The 18,640-nt window shown below is 40.9% G+C and overlaps 1 protein-coding gene across 1 annotated transcript in view; it reads right to left on the bottom strand.

The window, feature by feature from the left end:
• Positions 1-18,640, bottom strand: part of TM9SF3 (transmembrane 9 superfamily member 3) — an 83,791-nt gene that overhangs the window by 11,890 nt on the left and 53,261 nt on the right. The window contains exons 9-10 of the mRNA XM_048858812.2: positions 17,599-17,729; positions 4,243-4,382 (exon numbers count right to left, since the gene is read on the bottom strand). Of these exons, the coding sequence (XP_048714769.1) occupies positions 4,243-4,382; positions 17,599-17,729 (271 nt within the window). The remainder of the gene's footprint in view (positions 1-4,242; positions 4,383-17,598; positions 17,730-18,640) is intronic.

Raw genomic sequence — 18,640 nt, 5'->3', positions numbered from 1 at the left:
AAAAATCTTACCCATAATACTTACCTACGTAACAGAGTCCTACAAAATCCCTGTGATGTAATGTATGTAAAAATAATTCTCAAATGGAAAGTGCTATCTACCATCATTGTATGGAGTGTAGTTGTAGATGTGTTGGTCCTAGGACATTAGAGAGACAAGGTGGATGAGGTGATATCTTTTATTGGACCAACTTCTGTTGGTGAGAGACAAATCTTTCAGGTCTGGGAAAAGTACTCCAACTGAGCATCACAGCTAAATGCAAGATGAAAAAGATTGTTCAGCATAAATAGCACATATTCTATGGCAGAGGTTCTCAGAACAATTTTTTTGGTGGCCTCAGAGTATGGCCACCAGCCCTTGCAGCACTTTAACGTGGCTGTGTAGTCGCGGCCACCCCCTATGAGGGAAGTAGCTCCCAGTGCCGGTGCACTGTCTACAATGCCACTTTACAGCGCTGAAACTTGCATTGCTCAGGGGGATGTTTTTTGCATCACTGAGCGAGTAAGTTTCAGCACTGTTATGTGGCAGTGTAGACAAGGCCAGAGTACCTTTCACAGACCTGAAGAGGAGTTCTCTGTGGCTCTAAAGCTTGTCTCTCACCAAGAGAAGTTGGTCCAATAAAAGGTATTACCTCATCCACCTTGTCTCTCCAAGTGCTATAAGTGTAAGTTATCTATATATTTGAGAAACTCAGCTATAGGGACACTTTTAATAATACAAGATGGTATTGTGGTTAAGGCACAGCAATAAGAATCAGACAATCTAGTTTTATTTCCATCTCTGCCACAGATAAGTCTTATGGCCATAGGCAAATCACAGATTGTGCCACTTTCCCCATCCCTAATATGAAAATGCCTTCTTCACAGGGGCATTGTGAGGCTTCATTCATTTTGTAGCACCATCTCAGTGTCTACACACAAGTATTACTATTGCACAAAAAAATTTGCTTCATTTTCAAGACTGGGGTAGCGAGTGCCGTTCGTTTATCATCAAAATTGAAATGTCGGGCTGAAAGGGACCCTGAGAGTCTTCTAGTCCATCTTCCCATGCTGAAGTAGGATTAAGCATACCTGGGCCATCTCTGACAGGGATTTATCTAACCTATTTTTAGCTATATAGCTATAGCTTTTTTTTGTCAAGAGATTAAAAAATAATAGCAATTAATCGTGGAATTAATCGCACTGTTAAACAATAACAGAATGCCATTTATTTAAATATTTTTGGGTGTTTTCTACATTTTCAAATATATTAAGTTCAATTACAACACAGAATACAAAGTGTACACTGCTCACTTTATATTTATAACAATTATTTGCACTGTAAAAAAAGAAATACTTTTCAATTCACCTAATACAAGTCCTGTAGTGCAATCTCTTTATCATGAAAGTTGAACTTACAAATGCAGAATTATGTACAAAAAACAACAGCATTCAAAAATAAAACAATGGAAAACTTTAGAGCCTACAAGTCCACTCAGTCCTATTTCTTGTTCAGCCAATCGCTCAAACAAGTTTGTTTACATTTCCAGGAGAAAAAAGAAAAGGAGTACTAGTGGCACCTTAGAGACTAACCAATTTATTTGAGCATAAGCTTTTGTGAGCTACAGCTCACTTCGTCGGATAAAGTGAGCTGTAGCTCACGAAAGCTTATGCTCAAATAAATTGGTTAGTCTCTAAGGTGCCACTAGCACGCCTTTTCTTTTTACAAATATAGACTAACACGGCTGCTACTCTGAAACATTTCCAGGAGATAACGCTGACTGCTTCTTGTTCACAATGTCACCTGAAAGCGAGAACAGGCATTCTCATGGCACTGTTGTAGCCGGCGTCGTAAGATATTTACATGCCAGATGTGCTAAAGATTCATATGTCCCTTCATGCTTCAACCACCATTACAGAGGACATGCGTCCATGCTGATGACGGGTTCTGCTCGATAACAATCCAAAGCAGTGCAGACTGTTCATTTTCATCATCTGAGTCAGATGCCACCAGCAGAAGGCTGATTTTCTTTTTTGGTGGTTCGGGTTTGGTAGTTTCCACATCAGAGTGTTGCTCTTTTAAGACTTCTGAAAGTATGCTCCACACCTCATCCCTCTCAGATTTTGGAAAGCATTTCAGATTCTTAAACCTTGGGTCGAGTGCTGTAGCTAGCTTTAGAAATCTTCTTTGCGTTTTGTCAAATCTGCTGCGGAAGTGTTCTTACAATGAACAACATGTGCTGAGTCATCATCCAAGACTACTATAACATGAAATATATGGCAGAACGCAGGTAAAATAGAGCCAGAGACATACAATTCTCCCCCAAGGATTTCAGTTACAAATTTAATTAATGCATTATTTTAACAACGAGCATCATCAGCATGTCCTTTGGAATGGTGGCCGAAGCATGAAGGGGCATACGAATGTTTGGCCTATCTGGCACGTAAATACCTTGCAATGCTGGCTAAAAAAGTCCCATGCGAACGCCTGTTCTCACTTTCTGGTGACATTGTAAATAAGAAGTGGGCAGCATTATCTCCTGTAAATGTAAACATACTTGTTTGTCCGAACGATTGGCTGAATGAGAAGTAGGACTGAGTGGACTTGTAGGCTCTAAAGTTTTGCATTGTTTTGTTTTTGAGTGCAGTTACGTAACAAAAAAAAAATCTACATTTGTAAGTTGCACTTTCAAAATAAAGAAATTGCACTACAGTACTTGTATGAGATTGTTTCATTTATCATTTTAACAGTGCAAATATTTGTAATAAAAAATATCAAGTGAGCACTGTATACTTTGTATTCTGTGCTGTAATTGAAATCAATATATTTGAAAATGTAGAAAAACCTCCAAAATATTTAATACATTTCAATTTGTATTCTATTGTTTAACAATGAGATTAAAACTGCGATTAATCGCTATTAATATTTTTAATCATGATTAATTTGAGTTAATTGCGTGGGTTAGCTGTGATTAATCAACAGCCCTAATATTTTCCTCATTAATAGCCTAAACTCAACATTTGACAGGCCCATATTGAAATATATATTTACTATACCTACATTTAACAATGTAATTCATGTGTTTAAACCCAAATTTTCACAAAAGTCTTGCAAGAGACCGTGATTATAACATCTGTGTAACCAAAACTTATGAGGAAAATATTTTACAGAGAAATGGTTATCTAGTTCAGAATTTTGGGAATTTTGTAATGCAGAGCTTATGAATAAAATTAATACTCACCATCTGCAGATGTTACTGTCACTTACCAGAGGTGACCCCTTCATATTACCCACACGGATACTGAATTTAACTAGAGAGGTAATTTATGATTTAATTTCCTGCTTCCTTCATTATTTATAGGGAGACTTGTCTAAATTGATGGCCCCACAATTTTACCTTCATTAAAATTATCTTATTTCTTTTTCTCATCCTGATCCAGAAAAATCCATCAGCTCTCTAAGACATGGGCTACAGTATAAATCAAACCTCACCTTCTCAACTGAGAAACACACCATTAACTCAAGACACTGCATTTCCTGGAGATTGTGGGTGTAACACATTCCACCATCCCCTTCATTTTTACTACTCCACTCTTCTGAGAGAAATAAAATCAATAAAACCCATCCTTTGAGAATAGTTTTATTTCCACAGCTTCTCTCCTCCTCACTAAATATAAGTTAATAGGGCAAGGAGATTGTATTCATGGTATGCATGCTACAAATTAAAAAAGTGTAGTTTTTGGAAATAAAGATGCTTTTATATTCACATAAAAAAGTAATGTTCATGAACAATATCAACCTGATAGCCTAGAGATTCATATTACCCAAAAATCAGGTAGTGGTAATGCAAGCTGCCTCCAACAACAACCTCCAAATGTCTCTCGGCCCTAACTGGGAGAAACCCACCTCCAATAGTGAAGTTAGTTCAGTCTCCAGGGCCTGTTCAATCTTAAATCTGTCAAAGGTGCTAACTGAGGTGGGGACTTTGATTTCTGGGGAAACCTATCTACCTGGAATGGGAATGGGACCACAAACTAGTGACTTCAAGTTGAAAGCTTTTACCTTTATCCATCCAATCCCTTTAAAGAAGATACTTTAATGCAGAAACTTAAATCAGCTTCTTGAGAAGCTGCACACACGCCTTGAACTAAATATAAATTCAAAGACTACTCTAGAATTTAGAATGATCCCAATACCTCAAAAATAATTTTTAAACACATTTATGTTTGAGTGAATACACAATGTATATGCACTTCTCTTTACCATTTTTTCTCCGGTATCGGACGAGGCACAGCATTGACACGACAAGGAAAGTTGGGCTGGCCCGACAGATTTCGGCCAAGAATTGTACCAACAAGGTTCAATGGAAGAATAACAAAGAAACAGATACAGCATACTGCCACCTGTAAATTCAACAAACAGGGGTATGAGATCACAGAAAATAAAATAAATAGACACCTAAAGTAACGAGGCACAAGTGTGTATGTTGTACCAATGCTGAATCATATTCCTAGTTATAAAACGTTAGCCAGCATCCAAACTACTTTTTTGACTGTTGAGATGCAACATTTGTTGCATCTGATGAAGTGAGCTGTAGCTGACGAAAACTTATGCTCAAATAAATTGGTTAGTCTCTAAGGTGCCACAAGTACTCCTTTTCTTTTTGTGAATACAGACTAACACGGCTGCTACTCTGAAACCTATGTTTGTAAAGAGTTTGGAACAAATTTATAGCAGTCTCTTCATGCTAACCATTATAAATAGAAGTTCAGTTTGTACACTGAAAAACTGAAACCCGGATCCCTTATTCTGCTTCGCTATATCAGAATTCAGTGTCAGAAAGCTTCTGATTACAAAAAGTTAAGTACAACCCTGATAGATATTACCTAGCTGATAACTAGCCACGTTTAAAATAGTTTAATTTAAAATCCGCTTACAATATTCTTGATCCATAAAGGTCTTCCAAAAAAGCCAAACACACAATGTTGAAGCCATATCACACTGTTCAAATTAACACTTGGGACCAGATTTTCTGAACTATACATACAAATGGTCAGAAAGGTAACTAACTATTTGCATGTTCAGTTACCCACAAACAAATACATGTACAAATTGGTGCACAACTGCATATGCACAGTGAAGAAAAATCATGCCCTTTATTCTGCCTCATTCCAATGAAGTGTGCCTCAGAAGACTTTAGAGTGAACCATCTCCAATTCTATATATGACAAGCAATTTTTTTTCTGCTCATGAAAGGAAAGGACATTTGTAATAAAAAAAAAGGAATTATAAATACTCAGCAAGATGTTCCCTAATCATGTAATTCCTGAATATGAAACTACTTGGAAATATTACTCAATAACATTCTCAGATACTTCTGAGTAAAACAAGAATGATTACTTGCACTATAGTAATTGTGGTTCTTCAAGATGATGTCAGTGTGAATCTCACTGTAGATGCAAGTGCACAAGATCAGATTTCTTTGTTTGAATACCCATGTCCGTTGGGTTCGTGCATGCACCCATGCTTCCTCATGTTTGGACATAAAAGGTGGAGTAATCTCCCTCAGTTCCCTTGCAATTCAAAGCCCATTGTAGCTGAGAACTCCAAACAGCAGGGATTGGGCCGGGGATGTTGTGGGATCCTGTAGCAAAGCGTGGCAGGGCCTCCTTGGCTCCTGCCTCTGCTGGGTCACTCTGAGACCCTGGAGTTAGTAACCACAGATGCAGTTTATTTACAGGCTTGTTCCTACCACCGTTTCACCATGTACAGTTGGCCCTTCACCATTTGCAGTCAGGAGGGAGGGAAAAGCTACCTCCCTGCTTCCACTCCCTGCCTTCTCCCTTTCTTTCTGCTCTTCCCCGGCTTCCTTCCCCTGAGGCTTTTATACAGTCCCAGGCTAATTAGGCAGCAGCTGTCTCTGCTTCCCCAATTAGGGCCAGGCTATCTCCAGCCAGCTCTAATTTATTCCCTTAAATGGGAGCTGGCATGACAGAGGGCTGAATCACGCACCCTGCCACAGATCCCCACTGACATCATCTTAAAGAACGATCACCCTATGCTAACTGGTTCTTTGAGTATGTGTTAGTGTAGAGCCAACTGCAGCTGACTGGCAAGCGGTATCCCCTCGAACATTGGGAATGAGGTGTTTCACAGTTTGACTAATCCAGCAGAAGAACTGCTCTCCTGAACTTGGCACCTGACCTAGCAGCTAAGGCCGAGACGCAGTTTGACAAAGGTCAGCAGATAACTCCACCTTGAAGATCTCAGACACTAGCATTTGTCTGAAGAGGTCACTTGAGCTCTAGTGGAGTGAGACTTGCTGTTCAGTTGGAGATGCAATAGCTTGACCTTTAGAACTCACAGTCATAGCCAGGAATAGATTGGGTAACAGTGTAATTGGCTTAGTCCTGTCAATGTATTAAAGCAGAGTCCTGCACACAATTTCTTTTCTCTCAGTGCCAGTGTGGCTATAAGGAAGCAGATTAGTAAATTAGTTCAGATTAAATTCCGAGACCTGGGAAATCAGTTTTGGATGAGGCCTTAGGACCACTTTTGCTTATATAGGGGAGCTTCAGTCACAAGTGCCTAAAGATCTTGTGGCCAAAGTGATAGCACATTCCAGACTCGCTGCTGTCTCCCACGGTCACCTGTCTCCGATCAGGTAGTCATCTAAGTGATCAAAGTGAATGTTTTGTCTTCTAAGATTGGCCACTACCACCATCCGGCATTTCGTGAAGACCTGCAATGCTGTAGAGAGGATGAATGGCAGTATCTTGTACTAGGAATGACCCTAACGCTCTGTGAATATCAGGCACTGCCTGTGGGCCAGACAGATGGCTATGCAGAAAGTTGCACCTTATAAGCTGAGAGCCCTTAAGCAGTCTTGAATCTGAAGAGATGGACCAATAGAAGCAAGAGTCATCATCCTGAATCTGAGGCAGCCTATGTATTTGTTTGTCTCAGGGTCTAGGATAGGACAAAGATTACCTTTCTTTGGGATAAAGTAGTACTGCAAACAGAAGACTTTTCCCCCGTATTCTTCTGGACACTCTTCTACCGTTCCTAGATGAAGCAACAAGGCCACTTTTTGTAACAGGCTCTCGTGAAAAGGGCCCCTGAAAAGGGATGGGGAAGGGGGTTGAGAAAGGTAGGCTGTGGAAGTAGATGGGATAGCCAGGGGCAACTATATCAGCACCCATTCACCCAAGATGATATTGAACCAACTGGACCTGTGGAATAAGGCAAGGTGGCTCCCGATTAGCTCTGATGTGGCTCCTGACATTTCCATCAAATCGGCTAACTGGGTGGCATATGTGACAGAGGAGGCAGAAGAGGTCTCCTCTGGTACTGTGGCCTTTTCCACTATGGCTAATCTGTCTATCTGCCTGGGAGTAAGGGTAAGCCATCTGCCGCTGCTGGGGCTGATATTTGTAGGGCTTTCCATAAGCCGTTAGTGTATAAATCTCTAGTGACCTCAAGGTAGCCCTCAAGTCTTAAGGAGTGGAACACTGTGTCAGCCCTAATATTTAAGACCTCCATTCCTTTGAGTGGGAGGTGCTGGGTGATATCTTGGACCTCTCGGTAGCCCAGTGGCTAATATCCTGATGCTTGTTTCATGGTTGCAGCCATGTCAGAAGCACCCATGACTGCCTGCGGACTCTTCTGGTAACTATCTGGCCTTCTTTAATCATCTTCCTTATCTGTTTCCTGTTCTGTGCCACAGAACATTATGAGTCACCCTGCCCTATGTTAGGAAATTATACTTGGCAAGCATTGCCTGATAGCCACCCAGAGTTGCAGCGAAACCAAAAAGTAGATTTTTGTGCCTGAAAAGTTCTAACTTTGGGGGGGGTCCATATCCCCGGGTGTACCTCTTGTTGATTTCAACTTCTCCTGCACGGCTACAGCTACTAAAGAAGCTGGGCTCAGGGGGGAATAAAGTGCTTAAAATTATTCAGGGACACTTGATAGTGTTCTTCCACCCATTTGGACAAGGACTGGTGGTGGCCACAGACTCTTGGCCAGCTCTAATATGGTTTCATTAATAGGGAGAGCAATTCTGACTCGGGCTGATGGAGTCAGAATACCATACGTTTGAGAACTCTCCTACATAACCATCTCTATGTCCACGGTCTCCATAATGTAAACCAGGAGAGCCTGAAAGGGCTTACAATAGTCACCTGCCAAGGCGGGGGTTTGTGCAGCTGCCTCATCAGGCGATGACTACTTTTCTTTTGTTGGAAACTGGGGATGTTCTTCTGCGACACCCAGCTCCTGAGTGGCCAGTGGCCTAGGAAGTGATGTCACCAGGGAGCCTGACCTCTTCCTGGATCTGCAGGAAGATCTGCTTTGGGACACTTGAGATAATGGTCCCCAGTAAGACCAGTATGGCCAGCTTGGCACGTTAAATGGTACTGGCCCAGATGTGCTGGTTGGTCCATTGCCATTCACACTTCCGCTGGGTCAGCATCTTGTGAGAAAGGGGTGCTCAGTACCAGCTCTCAGGTTGCTCTTTTAAAAGGTAGAGGAAAGGCATTCCTGCTCGACATCCAGGAGAAGGCGTGACCAAAGAATAGTACTTTTTGAATGGTGGTGCTATGCGGCAATATGCTGAAGTCATCACTGGAAAGGATCTAGGTGAAACCATAAGGGCATAAACTAAGCCTGAAATTGGCACAGTGGTCAGTGCTGGTGCCTTTGCTGCTGCTGGTTTGCCGAACATCATTTCTACTTCACTAGAAGACTTTAGGCACTCTTTGGAAGAGTGCTGTTCCTCCTCCTCCTTCAGGACTGTTTGTCCCAGCACTGGGAGCCATGTCTGAGCTCCATTTGGCTGCGCCTTTTGGTCTCACCCTTACACTGGGGCACCAGTTCTAGCTCCAATGCTAAAGTTGTCAATGTTGGGAGTGCTGATGTTGAGACTGGTGCCATATCAGTAGGCACCAGTGTAGTGACAGAAGTCCCTGGTTCCTGTGCTGAGGCTGTCAGTGTCAATGTAGCTATTGCAGATTTGGATGGTGTTTTCTTTCCTGCCAGTGCCTGACACCGGGGTTTGCTGTCTGCTTAAGCGAGAACTTGCTGAAGATGACCCTTCAGTAGTCTCCTCCAGGTCCAAGAGAGAATGCACTGATTATTCAAGCAGATACAGTTTCAGCTATGCATCCCTTGACTTCCACTCCTTGAGAAGGATTTACATACCATACACAATGGGAATGCGACTCTCCTCCAAACAGTGACTAAGCCCACTGACCGGGTGAGAAGGCCATCCTAGGTCAGGCAGGATGTAAACCCATGGGATTTGAAATCTGGCATAGCAGCAGGCACAGGGTACCTAACCCTTCTATTCAGACAGTGGGACTTTTTTAGGAATATCCAAATTAAAGAAAAGAACAGACATGAAGGTGAAGATAAATTTCTCCCCCGAAAGTCTGGAAATGGATGCGTTTTTAAGATCAATAGCAGTAGTGGGTCGGACACTCACTGGGTTCTGCCTCCCTGCCATGGGTGGAGAGAGTGAACAAAGTGATGCAGCTGCTCTGTCCTTTATGCCCTTGCACGGGAGCACACTGCTAGCCAAGAAACAAACAACTGGTCTTGCGCACATGCTCACCTACAGTGGATACACAGTGAAACACACTTGAATAGCGGCTACTTTGCTTAGCTATCACTTTAACAGTAAGTAATTTTGCAGGTATGCGGTGATATGCTTCTGAATGATCTGATATCAGAATTAGGCCTTAAAAATTAATTCAAGCAAAGTATGTTTTATTACAGTCAACTATGGGAAATTCAAGACAATTTTAACCAATACTTTAAAATATATATACTTTACTGTAACTGCAAATCCTGCTTTCCAGACAGAAAACTCAATACTGACTAAAATTTTTGAAAATTTATTTCTATTTAAAACACCCTAGTTAGTTCAATTTCTTAATTTTACTTTTACTGCTGTATTTTCTTCAGCTAAAAATATCCATTATTTAAATGTCAGCATTTTGATTTATTCTCCTGGTTTCAGTTGCTGTAGGAGAGATCTTCTGTAACAGCAGCCTGCTTTATTTGTAATTTTTTTTAAGGGGGAATTCACTATTATATTGTCCTCAGCTAAACGTGTACCATTTAATATTTCATATTTGAAAAGAAACATTGTCAAGAGGGACATAATTTATGTACTAGCTCCACAGGCTTCACATTTTCTAACAACTGTAGCTTAAACTTCATTCAAAGGTGATAATTAAAATTTTTATGAGTATATTAAATAGCCCCTGGCAGGCTGTTGTCCTGACTGCCGAACGCAGAAGGGATGAATGTAGTAACTGTCAATGAAGAAGAAGAGGCTTGATCTCTCCTGTCAGATACCAATGCTACACACCAGCGCTCACGTGACTCCCCCACCATGAGGGAGGGTACGTAGAGGACACTGAATTTTTTACAGCAATGCAGGTTCACACACTTAAAATCTGGACAAATGAAGAGTTAATATACAGAACAGTAAGAGTCAGTGTCACCAAAACTAGAATGTTTTTAGCATATAAATAATATTGTTACCTGGAACCCTGCCTCGATCACAACTTGACGTGCTAAATGTTGAGCTAAAAGTGTTACACTATGTCCACATTGGTAGTAAGTGGGGTTTTCAAATTGAGTTAAGCTAGCTTGATGAAAAAAGGAATCTTTTTCCTAGTCTAGACCAGGCCTGCATAATTTTACTCATTATTTGTCTTGTAGTGCCATCTTGGAGCCTGATACATGGACCAGGATCCCATTGTGCTAGGTACTGTACAAACCGGCACCAAAGATGAAGAGCTTAAAATCTACGCAGTTCAGAGTATGTAAGGGTATTACATGAGCTGTATCAGGACAAAACTGAGCAAAAGGAATCTAAGTTACATGTTATTACATACAAATAACTACCTTAAGAGAACATTAAGGTTGCAATGTAAAGCACTCAGAAGTTAGAAAATACCAAAATTGAGACTACATGGGCAATGTTAATCTAGCCCCCTTTTATGTAAACATTATGACTCCGTCTTTAATTACAAGATTACACACTATTTTTTGCACAGGACTGCTGGTTCATTCAGGGCACAGAATGGACAGTGCTCAGTGAATAATACCACATGTGACTGTGGCAAAAAACTAACTCACAAGGGGACTTAGGCACCATTCACAAAACCACTGGTGGTGGTGGCGAGCAAACCAAAAACATCAGTTCTTCACAGCTTTAGTTGTGAGTGCTTCGCACATCTGTAAACCAGACTTCAGATGCCTTCAGCTGGGAGCTCTGAAAATGGGAACACAGTGGCTACCTGTGAAAGTCAGATTCACGTGACTTGCCCAGCAAGACATAGGAACTCTGTAGCAGAGGCAGGGATAGAATCCTGTTCTCCAGGGTAGCATTCAGCTATCTAAGCCACAAGACCACCCTCTTCCTGTAATCTCTTCCTTCATTTACTACACAATTTCCAACTTCTGCAATAAGTAAAGTTGGGGTCCTACAAATAACAGCCTCATTCACTACACAACCCTGATTCATAATATAGTATGTGACCATACTATCATATTACCATCATACATGGAACATATAGTACATGGTCTAATTAAAGACTATCATAATGTAATACATTCATACAAGGGGCCAAATTAAGGTTGTACAGGCATGTTTAATTCTGGCACTTTCTAACCCCCTAAGAGCTTGACATTGCACCCTTAAAGTTCTTGTAATGTTGTTTTTTGGATGTAATTTCTTAGGTTTTTAAAAAGTAATCAAAACAGAAATCCCCTAATGTGGAATTATACTGACGCCAACATGGAACATCAATTTTAGATCCACAGCACAAAAATCTGCCACTTGAGCTAATATTAACTGAGTGCAGTAGTAGGTTGTCATCCTGTATGTGAAACAACCATTAGAGGAAGAGACATTTTGCAATTGAGTCTCTCAGTTATTTGCTGACAGCAGAGGAACTGAGACTCCAGAATACTGGGGTCTATTCCAGATGCTGAGGGGTGTGTACTCTAGAGGTTACAGACCTTTCTGCCTCTAGCCCCTCCAGCTTGTCCTCATCCCAGTCCCTTACTATAAGTTCATGGTAATCCTGAAAAATACAATTCTCCATGTCAAAATATTTTGCTCTGAACATCTGTGGTTCTAACCTATGTCAGCCCCTGTTAAGAATCTCTAGCCACAAGAACCCTGTTGGTAAATCTATTCACCAACCCTATCCCATCTATAAGAAGCAAGGGGAAAAAAACCACAGTGACAACAATGCAATTTCCCACAACAGAAATATCTCAACTTTATATTTCAAGAGGTATTTCCTGACCAAAATAAAAGTTATTCATAAACAATAGGACAGATCAATTAAACTAATCAATAGGAAATAAATGTATTAACACAAGATACTCTTACATATCTGTTAAAATTAACCGAGATAGAGAAAAGGACCAGACCCAATGTCTTTTCATAAAAATAAAAAACAGACATGTATATGATGTGACTGGCGCATGAGTGCACAGGAAGATTACAAGATAACTCAAAGTATCTTACAGCATCAAAAGAATCCCAGATCCTCTCAAAGTTCAATAAAAAATTAGGAAGATTGAAAAATAAAAACATCCCCCATTGTTACTGCTACAGAGTTAGACCAGAGGAGGGCAAATTACAGCCCTCCTGCACCCCCTGCCCTGAGCCCACTAGCCCTCTGCCTTGAGCCCCCTGCCACACCCCTCCGCCACCCCAACCCCTGCCCTGAGCCCCTTTCTGTACACCACACCCCCTGCTCCAGACCTACATTCATGGTCCTGTATACAATTTCCCCACCTGATGTGACCCTCGGGCCAAAAAGTTTGCTCACCCCTGAGTTAGACACTGGACTGTCAGTTTCCAAACATGTTTAGAGTCTACCAGGAATCAGACCGTTATCCCTCTCCTTACATATCATAGGTTTAATAGAAGTACTCTAGAAGGATTCTTTAAACCCTTTTTTAAAAGCTTTGAGAAGATGGAATAAAATTGGTCAGCTTCATTATTACATTTTGATGGGAACGGCAATGGAAAAATATTTTCCAGGAAGAGAGCCTAGAACTTTATCCTCCCCTTACACAAGGCTTTCCCTACTGTTGATTAAGAATCATGTGTATATCCATGCGAGTCAAGAATAGAATCCCAGGCTTACAGCCAGGGAAATTAGCTTAGGGCTATAGGGGGACATCTTATTAACTTTCCACTTCCTGTTGCTGTAGTTTCCTGTGAGATTCCAGATAGGGCTGATGCACAAGGTAGCAGAGGAAGCTCTGAGAGATTCAAAGTGGACCAGTGTTACAGTGAACTCTAAGCAAGGACCCTTCAATGGCTATTGAGGTTCAGCCAATCTCAGAACAGGAGAGCTGGGTGAGGGCTCCCTAAAATCCAGATGCCATAGCAGGGTACTAATATAAGACAGCTAGTAACTAGGCTTTACCTCTCGTTTCCGGCACTGTGCTACCTGGGAGATACAGGGGTTGGGGCAGATCACCAAAAAAGGAGGGACAAATTGAGCTTTATGCTACAAGATTAGGATGGGAGAGTTTTGCAATTTCTTACTAAAACCTTTTTCACTCAGTGTTCTTCCATGACCATCCAATTTATGTTTTCTCCAGATTTGCAATACATAACAAGGAAGAGTAGACCTAGCAAGCAATTTGAGGTAGAGGGACTATTTAAGACAACCATGGAGTAGGAGTGTCACCTCTCACCTCTACTGTAGTTTGGGAAAAGGGGTACGCATTTCATGAAGGAGGAGCAAGCTTGCCACTAGAGACTTTTGGAGGCTTGCCCACTTTGGGGAAGGCAAGAGAAGCCACATCTGCACGAGGAGAGAGGGGCTCACAAGAGCACAGGTATTTACTGTGAGGAAGCTAAGCTCTCTTCTGTTTCCCTCTACAAATCAACTCCATTAGCTGATTAAAATTCATTAGATCATTGATTGTTCTGGTGACATTTCTAATACATAATTTGCTCCTACTAGAAGTGCAAAGTGAAGGGAGATTTAGCACCACACAGTAATTATGACTCAAATTCATAATCCCTAGAGATTATTAAAATCACTCTGTGTATAAGAAACCCTACACACCCATTACATGACCCTTGAAGACCCCATTCTCAATTGCTTTTGTAGACATTTCCCTGATCTTAAATGAAAATGAGTGGAACAGCATTAGACTAAAATTTCAATACAGGTGGAATTTCCTTCCATCAGCATTTCTAAACTCCAAATCAGAATATGAATGAGAAATGTGATATTGTGAATGCTTGCTCAGCAGTAAAACACAGCCTCTTTGAACATGTCAAAGAACAATGCTGTAAACCTTTCTGACAGTGTTGGATATGACTGTTGTCTCAGCACAGAAAAAACAATACAATATTCCATTTTAGCATAAACTGATTAACACTGACATGGCAAAAATTAAAATTCTAAATCTTGCTTCTTAAAAAGACATTCAGATTGAAAGTGGTTCAATGAATGAATGAATCAAGCACATTTAGCTTTACATTACATTGATTATTTTAAGTCCTATGGTTAGTACAGCAGAATCATAGAATATCAGGGTTGGAAGGGACCTCAGGAGGTCATCTAGTCCAACCCCCTGCTCAAAGCAAGACCAATCCCCAATTTTTGCCCCATCCCTAAATGGCCCCCTCAAGGATTGAGCTCACAACCCTGGGTTTAGCAGGCCAATGCTCAAACCACTGAGCTACCCCTCCCCACCCACAGTACTTCATGTTAAAGGTGATATTAAGGTTCTTATTCCAAATTTTTTGATACAATTCTCCCTACTGCTAATATTTTAGATAGGCCACTTGATATATTCCCCCTCAATGGAAAATTCCTGAAGACCTGTTGATTGGGAAATAGAACAGCTTCTTTTAAACCGCATTCTTCAATTTTTGCAACCTCCATTCTTCACCTTCACACTGATTTTTGAAAATGCAATTTAAAGTACATCCTTGCAGCCCACGGAGCTTCCCGCTGCTCTCACTTACTGGGAATGGCAAACTGCGGCCACTGCCTGCGGAGGGTCAATGTAAACAAACTGTCTCATGGCCTGCCAGTGGATTACCCTGACAGCCCACGGACCGCAGTTTGCCCACTACTGGTCTAAATCTAAGCTGCTGTTGCATCACATGCTAAAACATTAGAAGACATTTTTTCATACTGCACATTCCTCAAAATTTTCTTTTACAAATTTATAATTATGCCCCTTGGCAGTTGGAACATGAACTCTATCCACGACCAAATCCTTTTTCTTACATATCACAAAGGGTTATTTCAGAGCTGGTTGTAAGTGCAAAAACTTTCTTTCCTTTTAAAAATAAATTAAAAAAAGGTTCTGAGGGAAGCCTTTGCAAAGAGGAAAAGTCACTATGATGAATCAGATTTTAGGTTAATCATCTTTAAACTTACAACTTTAAAAATGAAGACATAAAAGTACACAGTTGGACCATAAGGAGGCCTTTGGAATGAGAAGAAAGCCATTCCCCAAGTCAAAACACTACGGGAATTCTAATCTGATTGTATAGATTCTTTTACTTAACCATTATGGCTTAGAAGTGGCTTTCAACTGTACTGGCTTTGTTTTGTACCTTAGCTTACAAGTAGCCTACATCAGTCTTTAGAAATAAACAGGTCACCATCTCCCACTTTTATTCCAAGGACTCAGCTATAACTAGGGCTTTTTTACAAGATAACCAATGCCACACATTTGGAGGGATGGACTTTCTGTTAAAAAGACTGGTCACCTTGTGAGCACTTAAGACAAACTCAGCAGCTGTGAATCTGGTAAGGTAATTAAGACAAGCGCCATACCAAAAGCAATGTCTTGATGCTATTCATACTTCCCTGTTTGACATCATCTCGAAGGGTAAATAAATTCATAATTAAGCCTGGTTTATGACATTCAACTGGCTTCCTCATATGTGAAGCAATTATGCCAAATCACTTCACTTTTCCTGTGAAGTGAAACACTAATCATGGTTGAGAGAGAGAGAGAATGTATAGAAACAACAAAGGGAGTGAACAGGCAAGGATTTGGAAAATATGCAAGCTGGAGTGGGATAAAAAAGGAACAAGACCATAGATGCCAGAGACATGAGAGGCAATGATTGAGGGCCCTGAATCCAGGTAAACTCAACTTTGGACATTAAGGGGTGGATGGAAGAAAATTATAAAAGTGGCACAGCATCTTTAAAATTGGGATACTACTATAGCTTATCTCCCAGTAGTGTTTTTAGATTTAATCAGTATTTGAGAAACACTAAGGGTATGTCTACACTACCTGCCAGATCAGCGGGTAATGATCCATTTATCAGGGATCGATTATCGCGTCAAGTGTAGACACGATAAATCAATCTCCGATCACTCTGCCGTCGACTCCTGTACTCCACCGCAGCAAGAAGTGGAAGTGGAGTCGATGGGGGAGCGGCAGCAGTCGACCCCGCACCATGAGGACACGAGGTAAGTTAACCTAAGATACGTCCACTTCAGCTATGCTATTCTCATAGCTGAAGTTGCATATCTTAGGTCGATTCCCACCCCTCAGCGTAGACCAGGCCTCAGATTCTTGGACAAAAAGTCTTAAGTTGTAAGTATTATCAAAGTGAAGCTTCAGCCCTACTTGATTCGACAGTAGAATGGTTTTGAGAGGAGTGCTATGAACGGGGAATTGGTTCAGCCCTATCCATCCATCCACCCCACTACCACCGGCCATGATTTATATCCTGTCCATCACCATCACTTGACCTGCTGCTTTCACAATGCTCATTCTAAAACTAAGGCCTGGTCTACACTGGGGGTGGGGGTGGCGGTGGGGGGGGAGTGGACATATCTTAGGTTGACTTACCTCGTGTCCTCACGGCATGGGGTCGACTGCCGCCACTCCCCTGTCGACTCCGCTTCCGCCTCTCGCCGCGGTGGAGTACAGGAGTCGATGGCAGAGAGATCAGGGATCAATTTATCGTGTCTACCCTAGACATGATAAATCGATCCCTGATAGATCGATCACTACCCGCCGATCCAGCGGGTAGTGGAGACGTACCCTAAGACAAAAGAATTGCCTTCCTCCCCCAAGGACACCAACAGGCACACTCCAAAAAGCATGGAGTGGCATTCGCATCCCCATTCTCTGGATGTCCTTCTTTTCCCAGGCCCAGAAAGTTAGAATCCCATGTTTCTTCCCAATAAAAGTGAACGGGACTTATGTATGTATCTGGCTCCAGGCAATTAAAAATGTGATCCTACTGAGATTTGTTAAAATTTTCAACTACAAACAGAAAATCCCTTTTACCAATTAGCAGCTACAGTGAACTGGGTTCTTTAGTCTGAATTGCAACTATTATATTATATTTCAAGTTAAGTGTTATTGCAAGAACAGCAATTTTCTTAACTACTGTAACGCAAACATGTGGATTTTCTCTATTATTTATCACATTTGAGACACAGATCTTTGGAATCTCAGTACCTGAACTTCATTTTTCCACTTTGAGGTGATGGGACACACAGACTACAAGCTATTCCAGTTTAGAAGCTAAATTTTCCTAGGTCTGCTATGCTGTTTCAAGTTCTATTAACTACTCACCATTGTTCCAAAGGGAATAGCCCGCGAAGCATGATAATAGATGGCAATGAAGTTAATGAAGAAGGCAGTGCCACACACCATCGCTGGAATAAGGAAAGCCCCAATGAACATTTGCTTTATCCATCGCCTTCCTGTAGGAAGAAACCATTAAACATATTTGTAATTGATAAAACATGCTTAAACATGATTTAAACATGATTAAAATTAGTTTTTGCCACAGGTTTACCAGAATGTAAGTAGTTAGCCTCTTTTTTCCCAAAATGAATTAAATGAGTACTAGCTAACATACACAGGAGCAAAGGTAAACTTTTAAACTGTACTTCACTTTTAATCAAGCCTTTTGATTTCACAAACAATAACCATTCTTTATGGAAATATGGACATGGGAGAGTAACAGCCTACAATGGGAAATGCTAATAAGATGCGTAAAACAAAGCTTATATGTTAAATAAACAATGTTTAGAAACACTACTGACGGGTGTTTACACATAAAATTGCTTCCTTGCATCAATAGGCATCAATTCTGTTGTAAAATGTTTAAGTGACCAGTTAAATACAACAGGAACGGCAGTGCAGGTTTATGGCTATAACAGCAATAACGCAGCAAAAATGTTTCAACAAAGACTTAGAACACACAAAACACCACACTACAATAATGTAGCTAAGACACATGCTTAGCTTCACTATTTAATCACATTGCTCAGCATTATTCCCTTCCCTCCATTGCCCTGTCCTCCTCCTGTTTGTATATCTAAAGACTAAGTTTTTCAAAGACAGGAATATTGGGTAACATTTTCAAAAGCGCCTCAATGATTTAAAAGTCCCACCTTCTGATGTCACTGAGTAGGGCTCTTGAAAATGTTACCTATTGTCTTTGTATCTCAGTAAAACACCTAACACTACTGGTGTTAAATGATACCATGTTTAATAAACTCAGTAATAAAATTTAATTCACTATAATAGGCACCTCCAACAAAAAAGTAAGACAAGTCAACAGGTAAAGGTCTTCTACAATCTAGACAGATGTTAAAGGATTTGCTGC

Source organism: Caretta caretta, chromosome 7, assembly GCF_965140235.1.
Source record: "Caretta caretta isolate rCarCar2 chromosome 7, rCarCar1.hap1, whole genome shotgun sequence".
Taxonomy (NCBI): domain Eukaryota; kingdom Metazoa; phylum Chordata; order Testudines; family Cheloniidae; genus Caretta; species Caretta caretta.
This window is presented reverse-complemented; position numbering and strand designations above follow the sequence as displayed.